The sequence below is a fragment of the Chelonia mydas genome, chromosome 1, assembly GCF_015237465.2.
Source record: "Chelonia mydas isolate rCheMyd1 chromosome 1, rCheMyd1.pri.v2, whole genome shotgun sequence".
Classification (NCBI taxonomy): Eukaryota; Metazoa; Chordata; order Testudines; family Cheloniidae; genus Chelonia; species Chelonia mydas.
This window is the reverse complement of record NC_057849.1, coordinates 3,934,671-3,956,024: the sequence shown is the minus strand read 5'-3', so window position 1 is coordinate 3,956,024 and position 21,354 is coordinate 3,934,671. Positions and strand designations below refer to the sequence as shown.

At 46.6% G+C, this 21,354-nt stretch overlaps 2 protein-coding genes across 2 annotated transcripts; both read left to right on the top strand.

Annotated features, from left to right (window-relative positions):
- The first annotated feature begins 616 nt into the window (after positions 1-616).
- LOC119565296 (putative olfactory receptor 52P1) lies at positions 617-1,555 on the top strand. Its single transcript, XM_037889797.1, has one exon. The coding sequence runs from the start codon at positions 617-619 to the stop codon at positions 1,553-1,555; it is 939 nt and encodes a 312-aa protein (XP_037745725.1).
- Positions 1,556-19,697: 18,142 nt separating this feature from the next.
- Positions 19,698-20,636, top strand: LOC102941298 (putative olfactory receptor 52P1). The gene has a single exon (XM_037889714.1). It carries the CDS (start codon positions 19,698-19,700, stop codon positions 20,634-20,636), a length of 939 nt encoding a protein of 312 aa, XP_037745642.1.
- Positions 20,637-21,354: the final 718 nt, after the last annotated feature.

The following is a 21,354-nucleotide window of genomic DNA, read 5'->3' as shown; positions in this document are numbered from 1 at the left end:
AGCCCTTGATCATTCTCATTGTCCTTCCCTGAACCCCTCTAGTTCTGCAATATCCTGTGTGAAAAGGGTGCTCAGTATTACACAGAGGAGTCCAGAGGAGGGTGAAACATTGACTGACTGATCTCATGGCATTGTATTTACTGTATGATTCCCCATCACACTTCTCCTGGATCCCAAAGTTTTGCTTAGTTTCTGTCAATGCTTGCACTGTGAGCAAAGTTTCACAGAGCTGTGTACTGTGATGCCCACATCCCCCTCCTGAGTTCATACAGTTAAATTAGAACCTTGTAAGACAGTTGAAAAGTTGAAGTTTTTCGCTCAGTGGGCATGCACGTTGCAGTTATTGACATCGAAGTTCATCTGCCATCATGCTGCCCATTCACCTGGCTTGGTTAGCTCCGTCTGAAAACTTCTCTGGACTTGACTCTGACCTAATAATGTGGTGCCGTGTGTAAATGTTGCCACCTCACTGCTCACCCCCTTTTCTAGATTGTTAATAACTATAAAATATTTATTGTACTATTTGTTATAAAGTGTGTAACCCCCCTTGCTGTGCTTCTGTCCTTTCATAGGAACCTTGAACATTTCTCAGCCAGATTCATGTGTCCACCACCTCATGGCATCTTTCAACCACACCCCCTCTGATGCTTCAACATTCATCCTAATGGGCATCCCTGGCCTGGAAACTGCCCACATCATGATTTCCATCCCTTTCTCTACATTCTACATTATTGGGCTGTTGGGAAATTTCACAATTCTGTTTGTTGTAGGCAAAGAGCAGACCCTGCACAAGCCGATGTACCTGCTGATCTGCATGCTGGCGCTCACAGATATCAGCAGGTCGACCTCCACTGTGCCTAAGGCACTGTGTATATTTTGGTTCAATTTGAAATACATCACTGTGAATGGCTGCCTCACCCAGATGTTCTTCCATCATGTTTTTTCTCTTATGCACTCATCCATCCTTGTAACAATGGCCTTTGATCGCTACGTTGCCATATGTAACCCTCTGAGATACGCCACCATCCTCACCAACGCACGAATAGCTAAGCTAGGGCTAGTGGGTTTGACACGAGCTGTTCTCTTCATTCTTCCTGCACCCCTGCTCCTGAGCAGGCAGCCATTCTGTGCCAACCATGTTATCCCCCACACGTACTGCGAGCACATAGCTGTGGTGAAGATGTCATGTGGGGACATTACATTCAACGGGACGTGGAACTTTGTGTTAGTGTTTGTAATCATCGGGTTAGACCTGCCGCTGATTGCCCTGTCCTATGGTCTGATCATCAGGGCTGTCTTCAGAATCTCCTCCAAGGAAGCCCACCAGAAAGCCTTCAACACCTGCACAACCCATTCCTGGGTGATTCTGACCTCTTATACTCCCCCCCTCTTCTCTAACCTGACACATCAGTTCGGTCAGGGCATCGCTCCCCATGTTCACATCATCTTGGCCAACCTCTATTTCCTCATCCCCCCCATGCTCAACCCTATCATTTATGGGGTCAAAAACAAGGAGCTTTGTGACAAAGTGGTTAAATACATCTACAGAATGTGATTGCCAGGGGACATTGACTTTAATCCTGTGTGACAAGATTGGGAAAGGAGATCTCCTCATTAATCAAGGGTGCTCTGTCCCAGTTTGGCTGAGCTCAGCATTGTGGAAGTTCACAGTCTGAGAAGTTCCTCACACTTAACATCTTATCACTCCATCACCATGCACTGCTCTCTCTGTTGCTGAGTTCCCTCTCTCTGACCGTCATCTGAACTCTTTCAATGTCACCCATTAGCCAGCAACCCTAGACACCCTCTTATACGGATGTTCCATGACTTCCAAACCACAAGACAAGACTGCAACTTTCTGAAGCAAGGTGGCTCTCCATTAGTCCCTGTGTGATAAAACCAAGCTACACTTTCTGATAGTCAAGACAAATCAACACACTATAAATGCTGAACTTCTTCATCATATTGTTCGAAGATATAGCAGGCTGACCCAGAGGCGGACTTGCATTACCCATACTTTTACCTTCAAGATATATATTTTTTGCAATAATTTGTGGCTATAATTTTTTTTAGCAGCTCCCAGGGGAGGGAGGAAGGCGCCATGAACAGTTTTTGGGGGGCAGGAAGTGGCCCTACGCCCGGGTTGGTTTATGTAGCTGGGAAGGGGAGGGGGGGACATATATATTTTTTTTTACTTTTTTCAATATAAAGGGCTTTTTTTTTCTTTGCAGCTGCATGTTTATTAATTTTTATGAGCAACAGAGAAGGGAAGTATTTGGCAACTTATATTTTAAACAAAGAAATACTGAAAAATTTGCAACTTATGTATGAGATACAAAAATATTGCCTACATATGCTTTTGTCCCCTAATATTATGTTAGCACATTGGCAGCTCATTTTTATACGTAACCCTAAAATATCCCAACGCTCCCCTACTTTTTTAAAGAAGGGCCTAGGCGCCCCTACTTTTTGCACACTGAACAGCGGGGCATTTAGGCTGGAGGCCCTGGCTCCAGCTAGCTTGATACCTTGATTCACTGATTATGCTACGAGGAGAGGGAGAAGGAGGGTTATAAAGGGGCAAGCCATTGAATTTACAAATATGGTTTGGGGGGAGAGGCTAAGGCAGCACATAATTTTAAACGCTTTATAAATAGGATTCACATTACAATGAATAGGAACAACACTTTTACAACACAAGTAACGCGACTAAGAAGTGAAGGAGAGTTTATTAGGCCTGTTTGAATGGCACAGGCAATGTTAGTCCAAGCACAATTAGCAGGTAATTCCATTGCCAGTTGGAAGGCATTTGTTTCTTGAAGGGCCTTGGCTTTCAAACTCAGCATTCGCGATGCTCACCCTGGAGCTCCTGGACTAGCTGTATTACATGGTTCCAATTTAGCCAGGTGGGTTTTGGTACCACTGTAGTCCAGTTAGTCGGTATTGTTGGCCGTCCAGTTACATTAAGCCGATGCATCGCTGGTCTATGGTCTGGTAAGTGGAGTTTCCCAGCTGCAAGGAAAAGTTTCCTGCTCCAAATCCCACCCGCTCCACACACCTTCCACTTTCCAGAACTTGGCCATTAAGCACAGCTGATTTCTCCCCGCAAATTTTATTTTCCTGTTCCACCCAATGCTGAGGGGGTATCGGTTCTGAACACTGCAGGGGCGGTGGTTCCTGTGGCCAGCCCTTTCAGGTATTTTCCTGTCCCAGCCACGCAAGACCCATTTGAGGGTAGTAGACCTTGGATCCCATTAGAAATCATGTGTTATTATTTGTTATTACTACTTTGCTAAACGGGCTTTTGGGACCATTTTTATTTGCACTTACCCCTGAACCCTGGCTGTAAAAGGGTGGCCAAGGTCCATTCTCCTTTAGCTTTTTTTTGACAGTAAGGGTACACTGGCTCAGTGTACAGTCCCCTAAAATTGTCTCCCAGGTGGCTTTAAAGGGCCAATACACCTTTCATTGATTTGCTATATTGGTACCCTTTAACCCAGATGGCCATAAACCCCATCAGGCATACTGCAAGAGGTATACTTGATGATTCGTGAGGGTTTGTTGAACCTGGCTACATGCTTTTCCTCACAAAATAGTTTTTGCACTGTTTACCAGTTTATTGATAAGGGATTTTGTAATATTTTTGAGGGTTAGAATTACATTTTTTAGCAAACAGTGGGCTGAGCTAAGCGCAGATTCCTGTAATAATTCCCCCCCCCCATCCAGTAGCCCAAAGGCATGTTCCAAGCGTTGGATTTGAGCCTCTGAGTCAACTTTGTGCAGCAAGTTTCAACCTTCCCAGAGGTAGTTTGTGAGGGCTTGCCGGTTTTGGATGGTTTTGTTTAATTTTTATTTATTTAATTTAAACGAGTTGGAAATTACCCATAGCAGCATGTTTTAACCTACTTTGGTAAACTGAGAACAGTTAGCAAATGTAGTACTGAGATACCAGCTAGAGGGGAACAGAGTGATAGTTATTTGTAAATCAATTGCATTAAGAAGCACAGGTCTTTGGATGGGGGTGGACCATCACGGGGATAGGTGTGTTACAGACAATTTGGAAGGAGGTGGAGGAGGAGGGGGTGCAAGAGGTTTAATTAGGATACATTTTTTTTATTTTAAAAAGAGCAGCACGACATATCCAATTAAAAGGGGGGTGTCATGCCTGAAGAATTCAGGGGGATCCAGAGGGGAGCAAAATTTCCATTTGGCGTTTATGTTTTTTAGAGAGCCGAATTATTTTTTGCAGGGATAACCAGGGAGAAATACTACACACTTCTGCATAAACAATTGGGTAATTTATACAAAATGATTTAAGTGGTTATTTATTTCTTTTATTTTATTGTGAGAGTATTTGGATGCTTGTAAGGAGCCATTATTAAACCACTGAACAAAATGATTGGTTGGGCCACATTCATTTTGCAAGTGTACTTGGCATTAATGACTGAGAGTAGTAGGGTCAGTAAATGGTGGGCTAGGGGAAGGAGAAGGGAGAGTGGATTGACATGGGGTAATAGTGGATGCTTTAGGATCCATAGTGCGTGGTGGCAAAAAGGGTGTAGGCCTGAGGTCACTGACCACATTGGGTGCTTCGGGTAAGGCCGAACACCCTTTTCCCACCTCTCCAAATTTACATTGGCGAGCAGAGGGAATAAACTCCCAATAGCATGCAGTACTACAATTTGATATACCCCAGGGTTTTTTTTTGCCACCAAGGAATTGTTCTTCTTTGATACCAGGGCCACTCTTGAACTTGTGCTGGAGTGTAATACTTTGATTTCTGTTGTATTTTAATGTTTTTTGGATTAGGGGGTGGATAACGTGGTCGACTGTACCCGACCCATGCAGCCGTGGCCATAATTCTGGAAAATAAAAACAGAATCATTTCATTTCTTTTGGCATTTGGTTAAGGCATTGTATTGCTTTACTTGAGAGACATGAGCCCACCAGTGCTGACCCTCATGGGATAAGCACACCAGAGATGGATGAATCAGGTTAGACACCCGATAAGGACCCTCCCATCGAGGTACTGGAAAGGGGTGGGAGCCGTAAGCGCGATGCATTACCAGCATTCCTGGAGGAATGTGCATTTTCCCAGGACATGTGCAGTGTATATTGGAGAAGGGGCACTCTGCCATTCGGGGGCAGATTTTTATGGACACCCACCAAAGCAAAAATACGATCCCCCAGAGACACCCCAAGGGTTAGTGCTCCCAGCATTCCTCCCCTTTTCCTTTTCTTTTTCCTGTGCACACACACAAAAGTCTCTTTTGCCTAACATCCTTTGCACTGCGATTACTCTTTTTTACACAACTGTACCCCGATTACACCTCCATCTTGTACAACTGGACACAACCGGGGCAGCCAAGTTAAGTTCCAATAGAAACCCCTTACATTCCTTTAGTGATTTTGATTACATTACCCAATAGTCATATCATTTTGATCAGATTCTATCTCCTCCTGCTGCTTGCAGCAGTCCCTTATAGACCATTTCTGTGTGAAAAGGGATGTTTTCCCCCAAAATATCACCCCAAGCCCTAAACCTCCTTTCCTGGGGAAGCCTTGATAAGAATCCTCACCAATTGGTACAGGTGAACACAGACCCAAACCCTTGGATCTTAAGAACAATGAAAAATCAATCAGGTTCTTCAAAGAAGAATTTTAATGAAAGAAAAGGTAAAAGAATCACCTCTGTAAAATCAGGATGGCAAATACCTTACAGAATAATCAGATTAAAAACATAGAGAATCCCTCTAGGCAAAACCTTACGTTACAAAAAGACACAAAAACAGGAATATACATTCCATCCAGCACAGCTTATTTTACCAGCCATTAACCAAAAGGAAATCTAACACATTTCTAGCTAGATTACTTACTAACTTAACAGGAGTTGTAAGGTTGCATTCCTGATCTGTTCCCTGCAAAAGCATCATACAGACAGACAAACCCTTTGTTCCCCACCCTCTCCAGATTTGAAAGTATATTATCCCCTCATTGGTCATTTTGGGTCAGGTGCAAGTGAGGTTATCTTGGCTTCTTAACCCTTTACAGGTGAAAGGGTTTTGCCTCTGGCCAGGAGGGATTTTATAGCAGTGTATACAGAAAGGTGGTTACCCTTTCCTTTATATTTATGACAGGGGCATTTACTGCTTCATCTCCCCCATCTAATAATTGGACAACAGCTTGTTTAGCCTCATCCATGTCATTCATAATCTGAATCAGGTGTGTTTCCTTTCAAGTTAATACTTCTTTTAATTGTAGTCCCCGAGGGGGAATATATACCAGAAATGTTGGAGTGTTTTGGACAATCATGTCCTGTTAAAAGAGATCAGATAAAATCATGGAAGTGTTCTCAAAGGTGGGAATAGGGGAAATTATTTGTTTTCCAATTGAGGTGAACTGCTGTGGAGTAAAAAACTCAGAAATTTAGATATGTGACCTGACACTCCAAGGAACCAAAGAAAGAAATGTTTGCGCTGGTATCTGCTGATGTATGACCAGCAGCAGAAGCATTCTACATCTGACAAAGACAGCAAGGATGAAATATTGCCTTTTAGAGTAACATGGCAGCTGAGCATGATGAGCAGCTGGGGAAAGCAAGGTGACGTCATAGGCAGAGGGTCGAGCACAGGGAGACATTGCTAGACAGGAGGGCCTTGAAGGCTGGACTCAGAACGGGGGAAGTGAATCTGATAGGAGGGCAGATGCTGGGGAGAAGGGTCCTTCCACCTAGAGCCTGAGGGTGTGTGACCACCTCCAGAGCAAGTGTCTGACCTACAGTATCACCACAGCACAGCCCGGGCCTGGGCAGGAGGCCTTGGACGTGTGAGGAACAGAATGAAAAGTTTCCTCATGTCCCAAGATGGCTGTTTGTGGTATTTTCCGTGCCCATATGGGAAGTTCCTTCTCTCCTTGACCCTTTCCCATTTGTTCCTTATTTATCTTATCATTGCTGTTTGGTACATTGTATGTGGTTTGAACGTCATGCAATGATCAGATGGTCAGGGAAGCAGCTGGTATGGAGAGAGCACCCGGAGTCAGGACACCCTAGCCCATGTCCTATGTGATCCCAATGAGACTTGGACTCTAACCCAGGGCCGGCCTTTGACGTGGGTGGTCTGGTGACAGCCCAGGGTGATGTACTTGGTTGGCAGGTCACATGACGAGACCTGCCAACTGAGAGCCAGCTGGGCTTTCAGAGGTAGGCAACCAGCCAGCCAGGAAAGAAACAGGAAGCGCTGGAGAGGGTGGATCCAAGCTGCAGCTTGACCAGTTAGGCACTCAGCCAAGTAACTCCTCCAGAGGGAGCAGGGTTGCTCCAGAGGGAGCAGGGCTTGCCACTCTCCCGGGACAGAGGGCCCCATGTGTTAGAAGCGGTCATAAATATAAAGGGAAGGGTAACAACCTTTACGTATGCAGTAACATAAAATCCCTCCTGGCCAGAGATACAGAATCACGTTACCTGTAAGGCGTTAAGAAGCTCAAATAACCTGGTTGGCACCTGACCAAAAGGACCAAGAAGGAAAGAAGAAACTTTCCAACCTAGGGGGTGGGGAGAAGCTTTGTTTGCACTCTCTTTGGTTGTTTGCTCTCTGGACACAGAGAGAGAGACCAAGAAGGTTAACCATCTCCTGAAAAGATACTTGAAATGATATCTCTAAAATTACAGAAATTGTAAGTAAAGGCAAGGAAATGCGTTCGATTATTTTTTGTTTTGGCTTGTGAATTTTCTCTACGCTAAGAGGGAGTTTCATTCCTGTTTTTTGTAACTTTGAAGCTGAGCCCAGAGGGAAATCCTTTGTGTTTTAAAGCTTTTTATTTACCCTGTAAATTTACCTTCCAACCTGATTTTGCAGGTGTGATTCTTTTACTTTTTTTTTAAATAAAAGTCTTCCTTTAAGAACCTGATTGATTTTCAGTGTCCTAAACACCCACGGGTTTGGTTTGTGCTCACTTTGTAACCAACTGGTTAGTATATTATTCTCAAGCCTTCCCTGAGGGGGAGAACAGGGACTCCAAGGGGACCTTTTTCCTGGATTTTTGTCTAAATCACTTGGTGGTGGCAGCAATACCGTCCAAGGACAAGGAAAGGATTTGTGCCTTGGAGAAGTTTTAACCTAAGCGGGTAGAAATAAGCTTCGGGGGCCTTTCGTGCGGGTCCCAACATCTGTACCCCAGAGTTCAGTGCGGGGAGGGAACCCTGACAGAAGCCGTGCCTGGAGTGGGGCTCGGATGGAAGAGGCTCCCAATCTGATCTCTGTAATAGGCGACTGAAGTTGGTGGGGGAGAGGAGGAGAAGGAGGAGGAGTGCATGTGCCAGCAGCTCTGTGTCCTGGCTGGAGGCTTGGAGCTTCCCTGCTATCTAGGTTGCGGTGGGGGTGGGCCTGCACTATCGGTCCCTAAGAGCCCCACACTTGTCCAGGAAAGGACTTGCTCTTTCCCCCGGCACTGCCAGAAGGTAGGGTAGCGCACACTTGGCTCCCCACAGGTGAGCACCCTGCTAACCGGGGACAGTGCACCCTGATCCCATCCCACCCTGGCAGAGAGATGACACACAGGGGGGCACACAGGGTCACATAACCCCCCTCAGTTTTCTGTCAGAGTTTGCCTGCCATGCCCCCCTTCCCTGCATGATACCTGCAGGGTTTGCCTGCCAGGCCCCCCGCTCCCTGCACAGCACTTGCTGGAGACAGGGACCAGGAGAGGCAAACAGCACATGCAGGAAACAGCTGGGAGCTGCAGGGAGGGGCTGCTGCTTTAACTCCACAGGGAAAGGTAGGGGAGGAACAGCTGCTTTCCCAGCGGGGAACTCAGGGTAAGGAGGAGGCTGCCAGGAGAGGGGTGTGTGTGACTTGAGTGGTTTAAATTCCCCCCCGCCCACACATGATCAGCAGACAAGGGTCCTCTCTGCTAACTGGCTCAGGAGCTTCACTCGCTTGGTCCCGGGGGCTGCCTCCCCAAAGTCAGGCAAGCGGGTGCACAGGAGATAAATGGGTGGGGGAGCAGCTCCCCCATGTGCCTCCCTCCCCCATCTCAACAAGAGTGGGAATAAAGGCCACCGTGGTCAGGGGAGTAGCATCCTCAGTCCCTGCACTGTACCCTGTCCAAGGGATGTTCCCAACGCAGTGGCTCTGGAGATTTCAAGACAGATTAACCTTTAAGTAGGTGCCGTCTGTCTGCTGTGACCACCTTGAAACCCATCGCCCTCTCTTTCAATCCCTGATCACCTATCCCCACCCTCAGGCTTTCTGTCAGGAGCAGTTTCTGTTTCCACCTGTTCTACTTAACAGAATGATGAAGTTCCTTGGGACAAGGTCTTGGCTACGCAGTTGGGCAAACCGCTGTGCACATTTCTATACTGCATGAAGAATAAGGAAACTCCTTTCTTTTACCCGCATCTCTGACTTAATCCCATTTCCTACAAAACTCCTTTATGCAAGACTGCCAGGGCCAGGGTTATGACAACAGTGCAAACATGAAAGAGAAAAACAACGGTGTACAGGCAAGGATCATTAATGAAAACGCAAGAGCATTTTTCTTTCCATGTGGATGCCACTCGCTCAATCTTCTTCTCTTCTCTGCCTCTGTTAATTGTTGGAAAATTCTCACAGATCATGCCAATGTCACTGTGAAGCCAGTATGCGACAGACACTGGGAGTGGAGACTTGACAGAATTAAGCTGTTCGATACTAAACAGCTGAAGTCCAGGATGCCCTCATCACAGTGGCTGAATTGGAGCAAGCAGGAGGAGGCAGTTGCTGCCTGAGAGGAAAGGACAACAACCTCACAACATACAGTCACCACAAAGTGCCTTGGGTGAGTGGACACCGTTCATGCTGTCTTACCCCAGACAGAGCTATTGGGATGATCACAGGGAGGTTTTAGGAAGTGGCCCAGGGAGGGCCACCTTACATCGCCAGCGGGAATAATAGGCCAGAGGAGACTAAACCTCCCCTGCGGCACAGCTGCTGCCCCACCACCTCTGAGAGTGTGGACACCTGGGCCGTGGTGGCCCTGCCTTTTCCCCACCCTGAGGTCCCCTCCCGCTTTTCCCCCATAACTCCACAGCCTCTCTGCCTCTTTCTGTCCCTGCTGCTCCCTCCGCTGAGGCCCCTGCCATGCCCTGCTTCTCTCTCAGTCCCTCCTCTCCTCCTCCGAGACTACCCGGACGCCTGCCACTTGCTGAATCTCTCCTCTCCTCAGCCCCCTTTCCCCATGCCCCCACCCCCCGCCCACCACTTCCTGAGTCCCTACTCTTCTCTAGGGATAGGAGTAGGAGCAGTCCCACAGCTGGGCCAGGCATAGGAGCCAGACATCAACCAAAGAACAGAGGCATGCAAATGCCATAGGTGACTAAGTGGCACAACGTCCAAAGAATAGAAGTGAACTAGGGACACTAGAATAAGTAAAGTTCTGTCTCGGTCCAACGACTTTCTCATTTACGTTGGAATATAACAAGACATTTCCATTTTCAGAGTACAGCGAGCCAGCAGATGCAGTGATCTGCTTTCCTTGCAGACAGTTTCCCGGTAGCTTGAGAGACCCTGCGTTCATCAAAAATGGTACACAAAACACACAAAATACACAAAAGATACACAAAAATCTGGAAATAAAGGAACGATTTCTAGGCTTTGTTGATTGCTCTGAGCGAGAGGACACTGGCACCGTCTATCACAACACTGTAGCTCTTACAGGTATTCGGTATTGCAAACTTGCCAGTTGTAGCACAGGGTTATGATGGGGCTGCTGTCGTGGCAGGTCATGTAAGTGGAGTACAGCAAAATATGCTGCAAGATCACCCCACTGCTCTATAGATACATTGCATGGCTAGTGAATTGCATTTGCTTTTATCTGAGGCATGCAGAGTTAACAGAATAGCTACTTGATTTTTTTAGTGAAACTGGAATTGTCTAGTTTAAATGACAGGAGATGGGCATGCAGATGGAGAAATGCATCTGCTGTAAAAAACTCCATGAGAGCACTTCTCAGCCGTTTGTTGGGACTGTCAGAGCCTCCCTACCGAAGATTCATTGAAGCGTTCGGTTTCTTGGAGAATGTGCAGAAAATAGATTTTTGTGTGTGCTTGATGGCTTTTTACTATGTTCTTAGTATGAGTCACATAGCACAGAAAGCTCAGCAGATGCAAGACATGACACTGACTCAGGCCTGCCGTGTACAGCAGGGAACTGTCAAAGCGTTAGAGAGTATGCAAAGCAGCGCTAAGTGGGATGCTGTTTGGGAGGAAGCCCAAAAGTTCTGTGAGCTGCCTAGTGTCCCTGTTACCCCTGGCACAGAGGAAGAGTCTGCTCACAAACAACCTGGGAAAAAACCAGCCTTCCTTGACTGTTCAGATATTACAAGCACACTCGGACAACGTATTTTCCTGCGTGGGACGCACTGTTTGGTGAATGGAATCACAGGTCTTCATCCCAGTCAATGGAAGTAGCTAAAAGTGTAAATGATAGATAAATAAATCTAAGCCAGGGGTCTCAAAGTCCCGGGCCGTGGGCCATCAGTGGCCAAACATCAACAAACTGACAGAACTGACGTGTTGCCAGGTGCCTGGCAAAAACACAAAACTCTCTGGCAGGCGAAGAATTGTATAAAGTTGTATGACAGCTTTATTATTTCTAAGAAATTTGAAATAAAAAATACAATATAAACATTTTCTTTTCTGAACACCATCTTCAGTGACATTATTGGCCCGTTGGAAGGATTTGAGGACTAGCGCTGGCCCTAAGGTAAATCGACTTTGAGACCCCTGGTCTAAGCCTTGGCTCTTCCTCTCCTTTCTGGTGTTTCCGTAGTGCCGGATGATTCAATCAAGTCTGCAAGACTGAATTTGCCCTTAGAATCTGAGCCTGTTATCATTGAATCATTTCTTCACTCCCGAGGGGAGGATCTCAGGTTGAAGTTCTCCAGGGTCCATTTTCTGCTCGTCCCACTGCTCAAGGAGCCAAGGGAATTGTCTGGGAGTACTGCCAACCTGAGAGTCTGCAGGGACTGTACAGGGGAATGATAAAGGTCGCTGTCCAGCACAGAGCGTGTCAGATATTGGAGATTCATACACTGATTCTTGGGGCTCTGCATTTCTGTCGCCGTAAGGAGATTTCCTCTCTGTGCTGAGCAGGATTTTGGTGAGTTACCAGTTTCTGCACTAAAGTTAGAACTAAGGGCTCAAGAAGAGTTCAAGGCTTCAAGTAAAAAAAAACATCTGGGCACGAATTCACCAGCACGGCAACTTGAACTGTTTAGTATTGTCAGAAACGCCAAAGGGTTGACCTGGTAAAACTGGAATTATAACTGTACTGGAAATAGTTTAGACAAATATTTGTTTTTAAGAGAAGTTCCTTGTGTCTGAGTGTGTCCTTCTATCTGTCTGAGTAGCTTCCTTTTTTTGGTTTCTGTGGATTTTCCTGTGGTTCGCTCAAGTTTTCCAATTCAGCAATTTCACTGCACTGTTAAGAAGTGCAGCCAAAGTCTCTGCAGCGGGTATTTGTGTTACCAGAAGGATCACAACAAGAAAAGGTCACACACTAGCCAGATTCTGCTCTCACATTCTGCCTTCACTGGGTCAGTCCAGGTTGACACTGGCCTCCCTGAGAGAAATATCGCGGCCCATGTGTTTTGAAATCCGCATCTTTCTTGCCCAGTCTCAGAACACCACATAAACTGCGGGTTTCCTTCAGACTCTTTCAGTGCCATACAGAACAGCGTTCTCTGTTCCAGGATGTGAAGCCATGATTTTCACAGTTCAGACCCGAACCTGAAACACTAAGGGTGAAATCTTGGTCCCATTGAGTTCAGTGGCAAAACTCCCAACACAACCAGGAGTTCACCCTAAATCCACATGTAGGCACTTAAATAAATGGCCAGATTTACACTGGCCATCAGCCTCCAGTGTCTTCAACTGGACTCGTCCTGTGGCCTCTGTGGATGGGTAACCTTGTTCGGACCAAAGAAGAACTGACAGGATACTTGCTGAAGTCTGAAACTCACAGGCTTAGGGTTGAAAACAATCAGGGGAACAGTTTTTTTGTGGGAGGAGAGAGGTCTGCTCTCTCTCTGCCCCTGAATCTCTGCTTCTGGAGAGGATGAGAAGCACCAAAGAGAAGTTAAAATAAAAGCATGTTTCTACCTTAGGGGAAACCAGGAGGTCCAGGAACACACTGTGTGTGTGGATGTGCAGGGGGGAGGGAAGGGGATGTGCAGTATCCAAATCACAGTGACGTAGAGTCCTGAAACGAGGGAAAATTGGGAATGCACATTCTGTCTAATGCACAGACCAAAGAGGCGCCATGAAGGTGGGGGTGTCTCAGACTGTAAGAGAATGTGGACAACATGGTAGCAGATTGTCTCTGACATCATTCCCCATCCAGACCCTCCTTCCTCCCGTGAGCAGCCCCACTAGAGCCTCAGGAAGGGGCATCTGCATTTCTAACGGGCTGCAATACGTTAAAGCTTTTTGTCACTTTGAGGAAGAGTTAGTCAGAGTTAGCTCCTTTTAGTCTCCACGTCCTCTCTCCCTCCCGCGGGTCCGTCCCTCTCTCCTTCCCTGCACAGGCTGAGCTGCTGCTGGGGTTCACTATGCCCCCAGAAAGGCAGTTCAGGCTGATCTCCCCCTTTTCCCTGGGGCAGGCAGACTCTGAGTTTAACCTTGTCTGTGGATATGTTTCTGTGGCTGTCGCTGTGGGGTCTGGCCCCTGGTTTTGGTCCTGGGTGAGGGGTATCACTGTGTGGCAGGTCTGGAAGTTGTGAGGGTGGGGGGCCTACATGGACAAGCGGGCAGCCCTGAGGGGTCTGGGGGCAGGGCGTGGGATGTACATGGACAGACGGGCAGTGCTGGGAGTTGTGGGGTTGGGAAATGGGGTGTACATGGAGAGGTGGGCACTGGTGGGGTGTATGGGGATGGGGAGTGGGGTGTACACAGAAAGATGGGCAGCGCTGGAGGTTGTGGTGCAGGGAGCGGAGTGTACATAGTGAAGCAGCAGCGCTGGGGGTTGTGAGGGCAGGGAGCGGGGTGTACACGGACAGGCAGGCAGCGCTGCTGAAATTACATTTTTCATTGTGATTGGTGGTCAAAGGCCAGCGCTGGGAACTTTCCTGGCCCCGAGTGCAGGTGGGCGGCTCTCAGGGTCTCTTTCCCCTGGCGAGCCACAGAACTGCAGCCTGGGTGTCACAATCTTCACTCAGTGGGTTTCCAATTGTTGTGGTTGAATGTTATTTATGTAACATCAGGCATCTCACCGGTGGAGAGAACCATTGATCTTAGCTCCTCAGCTGGTTCTATCTCCCAGCATATTCTCACCCCCTGTCTGTACTCTCCTTCCCCATCCCAGGCTGCCCCGATTCCAACTGCACCCTGGTCGCTGTGCTTAGATGCTGGGTTGTGTGTGTCTTCTCCCCGTGTGGTGTTCCAGCTCTGCGCAGACAGCTGGCACGGCAGACCTCGAGCGAACCGCCCAATGACCACAAGATCTGCTAAGGTACCATGGCACCCGGCCAGGTTTATTGTCGAAAAATCATGGTACTAGTATCCCACAGACTCTACTGGACCACTAATACATGAATGCCCATAAGAATGGACCAGCGCAGTAAATGGCAGGACTTTACCTTCCCCCCTAGGCTAGACAAAGACACTCCCTCTGAGATACATCTGTGTACCCCGATACAAACAAGTTACGTACTGCCCCTCTGACAGACTCAGTTACTGCCCCCTGATGTGGCTCGTTATCACCCATCAATTTGTACGTGTTGGTTCAATCAAGACATTTTCATTACGTCCTGTCATCCTGACCTTATCTTTTAGGAGGGGTCAGTGTCTTCCTGTTATTATTGGGGAATGTTTTTGTATCATCCTCGATATTCGGATGGTCTGGTACCACGTGATATCGGGATGTGTTTGTGTGAGTGCTCTGTGCCTAGCACTTCTTCGGAACGTGTATTTCTGCAGTATCAGCCCTGTTCTGGCCAGATTTTGTGAGCAGGGCCTGCCTTATGCTCACAGCTTTTCTTGGCTTTTTATCAATAAAGCTTTGACTACTACTTTAGCCCAGGCCTCAGGCCTCACACCAGGCCTCTCATACAAGGGCTAATGTCTCAGGCTCCCTTCCTACGACTTCCCCCACTTCTTTTTCTTTTTCTCGGGAGGATGTTTACCCATCATATTGGAAAAGCATAAAGCATGGACTGAAGATAACCCACTGGGTTAAACACTGTTATGTGGCCACCTTATTTTCCCATCCACACATTTATGCCCCATCTGTCCCTTTGTCTGCACATTCCCTCGTACAACCCATGGACAGATTTTATTTTCCAATTGTTTTTAGTCCCTCACACTGGATGTGGGAATGTTCGGCCCGGGACCATGACTGAGGAATGTAGTTTTATGATTGAGCCTTGGAGGCACTTTTAGGTAATTAACAGGTATGGATAGTGTGGATACGGTGCATATATTTCTGTGTTACATATGGGTGCGTATGCATCGTATGTATGTGTACATGTGACAGCACTTTGTATCCAAGCATAACAAACCTTTCCCAGTCTGGGTGGTGTAGTTTGGCTCTTGTGGTTACTGCAGATAGCAACACATTCCTCTTAGGGCAATTACAGTTACCACTTGTATTATTATGGTAGTAGGCCGAGTGTTCTGAAATACTGGGATAGGCATTGCTGTAGTGTGCCCCACAGTGCTTTGTGTAGGAGAAGTCAAACAGAAATGTAGAGTAGTGACATTACAAATGAGGCCTTTATATATATATATATGTCGTGTAATTAGTTACTACCCAGCCACCGGAGCTAAGGCCATGCCCCAATCCTCTGCCCCAGCCCTGAGCCCCCCAAACCCAGAACCCCTTCCTGCACCCCAGAGCCCTCATCCCCACACCCACCCCGGAGCCTGCACACCCAGACCAGTGTCCTGACCTCCTCCTGCACCCCAACCCCCTGCCCCAGCCCAGAGCCCCCTCCCTTACCCCAAACCCCTCATCCCTAGCTCTGTTGGGTCGTGGGCATCAACAATTTTCTTCAACTGCGTCCCCAGAATTTTTTCTGAAAACCACTGCTGTGGAGCACACGCCAGAGAATGTCCCTGAAATAATTCCTGGAGCAGAGCTTTTAGAGAAACCTCTCATCTAGATTTAAAAATTCTCAGTGATTGAAAATCTGCCATGACCCTTGGTTAATTGCTCCAATGGTTAATTACTCTCACCATTTAAAAAATGTACACCTCTTTCCAGTCAAAATTGGTTTAACTTCAACTTCCAGCCATTGTAACATGCAAAACCTCTGTAGACCAGACTGAAAAGCCCACAGTTAACTAGCTGTGTTGTTCCCCACGTTGGGCTAAAAGAAATCTGACAAGGTTCAACAAGGACAAATGTAGAGTCCTGCACTTAGGACAGAAGAACCCCGTGCACCGCTACAGAGTAGGGACTGAGTGGCTAGGCTAGGGAGGTGGTGGAATCTCTTTCCTTAGAGGTTTTTAAGGTCAGGCTTGACAAAGCCCTGGCTGGGATGATTTAGTTGAGGATTAGGTCCTGCTTTGAGCAGGGGGTTGGACTAGATGACCTCCTGAGGTCCTTTCCAACCCTGAAATTCTATGATTCTATTATTCATGTAGGTACTTAGGGACTGTTATCAAGTCACCCCATAACCATCTTCATTAAATCAAATAGATTGAGCTCCTTGAGTCTATAACTTTATGGCAAGTTTTGTAATCTTTTAATAGTTCTTGTCACTCTTCTCTGAACCCTCTTCAATGTATCAACATCCATCTTTCATCATGGACAACAGAACTGGACACAGGATTCCAGCAGCAGTCCCACCAGTGCTAAATTAGATGTAAAACAATTTCTCCACCTCTCCTTGAGATTCCTCTGGTTATCATCCAAGGATTTCTTTAGCTATTTTGGACACAGGATCACACTGAGAGCTCATGTTTAGCTAACTATATTAGAAGACATGTTGTTTGCTTTGACCCACTTTATCAACCAGTCGAGATTGCTCTGAATCAGTGGCCTGTCCTCTTCATTATTTACGATCCCCCAATTTTGTGTCACCTGTAAACTTTATCTATATTCAGGCATGAGAAGGGAAAGTGGCTGAGTTGCTGACATATGTCTGTGCTGACACATGTCAGTAACAACTGTCACTTATTGTGATGGGATCCCCAGGGTGCAGCCTGGGACTCTGGGACCACTGTGCCCGCTTAACTCTCCAGCCTGGGCTGTCTCTCACAATGATTTGCTAGTGACAAGCAGCAACCCCTACAGGTGCTGTTATCACTCAGCACAACGGCATGTGGAGCCCCACACCCAGCTAAACTTCCCGAATGCACCCAGAGCCACTTATGAATCACACAAGGAAAGGCACCAACCAAATTCCCCCAGCTCCCAGCACTGTACCTCAGGAATATACCGTCTTGCACTGCTCAAGTCGAACAGTGCAAGTTTATTATTTGGTTCACCACTTCATCAATGGAAAGTGGATACACCAGCCATTGTAAACCCAAGCAGATTCACCAAACCCTTCAGGCAAACTCACTGGTCAAGAGAAACAATAAAACAAATTTATTGACTACAAAAGATAGATTTTAAGAGATATTAAGTGATAGGCAAAAAGCCAGAGTTGTTACCAAAAGAAAAGAAAATATAAGCATGGAGTCTAAACTTTCCTCCCTATTAGACTGGGCAACAAATAGATTAAGCATTTTTTTCTCATCCCACTGGATGTTGCAGTTCATAGTCCATAGGTATCAACCTTGAAACGAGGCCCAGTCTACTCTGTGGAGTCTTCAGTCTTCTGAGAATCCTTGTTGATTGCAACACAGGTCAGGGGGGAGAAGAGAAAAGGCCAAGCGTAGGACCATTGTGTTATGTTTTATATCCTTAATCCATGTGCTTGGAAAACACAAGTCCAGGCATGTCTCGGGGCATTGCTGAGTCACCAGACAAGGCTGAGCAATTCCCTTAGTGTGGCCTTGTGCAAGCAAGTCATTGCATTGTAGCTGCCTTGCTGGACAATGGCTGTTCATGGTTGTTCGACACCCACCCGGGCGTTGTTCACTTTTTCTTGCTGTTGTCTCTGGGGAGCTGCTGATTCCCAACTTACAGCATGATTTAGTGACAATCATACAACACAATCTCACAATTTCAGGTACACTAATGATATCCACATATAGGTAGAACAATGACTTTCAGCAGATCATAACTTTTCCCCTGATGCCTCTCATGGCATGCTTTATCTGCAATATCACCATTATATATAAATGAGCAATATGGGGGTTATAGGGCACTCCCCTGATGCATAGAGTATCACAGATGTCTCGGACAAAGCTGGGTGACTGCAAGAAAGTGTCTTGCCAAAAGAAACAAGAGAAGTAACAGAGGTACAGTCCTGTAGGCCTAAATACCAAGCCCTCTGTGCCCTTCATGACCATTCTGTTCAGCACAAAGTCATATCTCACCGTGACAGTATCTGTTTTCCTGGGGAAAAGTTGGCTCCTTTCCAACATGGGAATTACATCGTAGATCAGTCCTATGGTCCATCTAGTCCAGTGTCCTTTCTCTGACAGTGGCAGCCCCAGATGCTATGGAAGAAGGTGTAAGAAACCCAGCAGTGGGTGGATGGGGGGGGATGACCTGACCGTCATGAGGGTGTCACCCTAATGCATAACAGCTACAAATTGATTTGTGCCCTGAAACTCATGGACAGATAGGCTTTCCAAAATATTTATTTAGCTGTAACTATTATAACTGGATAGTCTTACTGTCCATAAAAATGTCCAAAACATTCTTGATTCTTCCTTAGCTCAGGGCCGTAACTACCTCTTGTGCCCATGAGCTCCGCTGTGTAATTAAGCATTGAGTGAAGAAAGCACTCTTTTGATCAGTTTTGAACTTGCCCAGTTTCAGTTTAATTGAATGTCCTCTTGATCTTGTGTTAGAGATCTTTAGAGTAGATCCATCTACTCTTTACCAGTCATATTTTATAGACTTTTCTCAAATCCCCTCGTACTCATCTCCTTTCTAAAGTAACAATCCCAGTCTTTTCAATCTATCTGCATATGAGAGTTTCCCCAAGCCCTTGATCATTCTCATTGTCCTTCCCTGAACCCCTCTAGTTCTGCAATATCCTGTGTGAAAAGGGTGCTCAGTATTACACAGAGGAGTCTAGAGGAGGGTGAAACATTGACTGACTGATCTCATGGCATTGTATTTACTGTATGATTCCCCATCACACTTCTCCTGGATCCCAAAGTTTTGCTTAGTTTCTGTCAATGCTTGCACTGTGAGCAAAGTTTCACAGAGCTGTGTACTGTGATGCACACATCCCCCTCCTGAGTTCATACAGTTAAATTAGAACCTTGTAAGACAGTTGAGAAGTTGAAGTTTTTCGCTCAGTGGGCATGCACGTTGCAGTTATTGACATCGAAGTTCATCTGCCATCATGCTGCCCATTCACCTGGCTTGGTTAGCTCCGTCTGAAAACTTCTCTGGACTTGACTCTGACCTAATAATGTGGTGCCATGTGTAAATGTTGCCACCTCACTGCTCACCCCCTTTTCTAGATTGTTAATAACTATAAAATATTTATTGTACTATTTGTTATAAAGTGTGTAACCCCCCTTGCTGTGCTTCTGTCCTTTCAGAGGAACCTTGAACATTTCTCAACCAGATTCATGTGTCCACCACCTCATGGCATCTTTCAACCTCGCCCCCTCTGATGCTTCAACATTCATCCTAATGGGCATCCCTGGCTTGGAAACTGCCCACATCATGATTTCCATCCCTTTCTCTACATTCTACATTATTGGGCTGTTGGGAAATTTCACAATTCTGTTTGTTGTAGGCAAAGAGCAGACCCTGCACAAGCCGATGTACCTGCTGATCTGCATGCTGGCGCTCACAGATATCAGCAGGTCGACCTCCACTGTGCCTAAGGCACTGTGTATATTTTGGTTCAATTTGAAATACATCACTGTGAATGGCTGCCTCACCCAGATGTTCTTCCATCATGTTTTTTCTCTTATGCACTCATCCATCCTTGTGACAATGGCCTTTGATCGCTACGTTGCCATATGTAACCCTCTGAGATACGCCACCATCCTCACCAACGCACGAATAGCTAAGCTAGGGCTAGTGGGTTTGACACGAGCTGTACTCTTCATTCTGCCCCTGCCCCTGCTCCTGAGCAGGCAGCCATTCTGTGCCAACCATGTTATCCCCCACACGTACTGCGAGCACATAGCTCTGGTGAAGATGTCATGTGGGGACATTACATTCAACGGGACATGGAACTTTGTGTTAGTGTTTGTAATCATCGGGTTAGACCTGCCGCTGATTGCCCTGTCCTATGGTCTGATCATCAGGGCTGTCTTCAGAATCTCCTCCAAGGAAGCCCACCAGAAAGCCCTCAACACCTGCACAACCCACACCTGGGTGATTCTGACCTCTTATACTCCCCCCCTCTTCTCTAACCTGACACATCAGTTCGGTCAGGGCATCGCTCCCCATGTTCACATCATCTTGGCCAACCTCTATTTCCTCATCCCCCCTATGCTCAACCCTATCATTTATGGGGTCAAAAACAAGGAGCTTTGTGACAAAGTGGTTAAATACATCTACAGAATGTGATTGCCAGGTGGCATTGACTTTAATCCTGTGTGACAAGATTGGGAAAGGAGATCTCCTCATTAATCAAGGGTGCTCTGTACCAGTTTGGCTGAGCTCAGCATTGTGGAAGTTCACAGTCTGAGACGTTCCTTACACTTAACATCTTATCACTCCATCACCATGCACTGCTCTCTCTGTTGCTGAGTTCCCTCTCTCTGACCGTCACCTGAACTCTTTCAATGTCACCCATTAGCCAGCAACTCTAGACACCCTCTTATACAGACGTTCCATGACTTCCAAACCACAAGACAAGACTGCAACTTTCTGAAGCAAGCTGTCTCTCCATTAGTCCCTGTGTGATAAAACCAAGCTACACTTTCTGATAGTCAAGACAAATCAACACACTACAAATGCTGAACTTCTTCATCATATTGTTCGAAGATATAGCAGGCTGACCCAGAGGCGGACTTGACTAGAAGGGCTGTTTTATTGCGGTACTTGTTCCCCTGGACCCAGTGGTTCAGTAAGCACTGAAGTAGTTACAGCACACCATCAACAGCACAAAATCAGCGTTCGGCGATGCTCACCCTGGAGCTCCCGGAGTAGCTGCATTACATGGTCCCAAGTGATGCCAACCATCAACAGCACATGGTTTTTGTTTAGGTTAGTAAGTCTGCCTCCATTTGTTACAACACCCCCAAAACCCTTATTAAGTAATAGAAACACCCACTGTTAGTAA

Coding starts and splice junctions, on each gene's coding strand:
- LOC119565296 (XM_037889797.1), top strand. CDS start 617: ATGGCATCTTTCAACCACACCCCCTCTGATGCTTCAACATTCATCCTA.
- LOC102941298 (XM_037889714.1), top strand. CDS start 19,698: ATGGCATCTTTCAACCTCGCCCCCTCTGATGCTTCAACATTCATCCTA.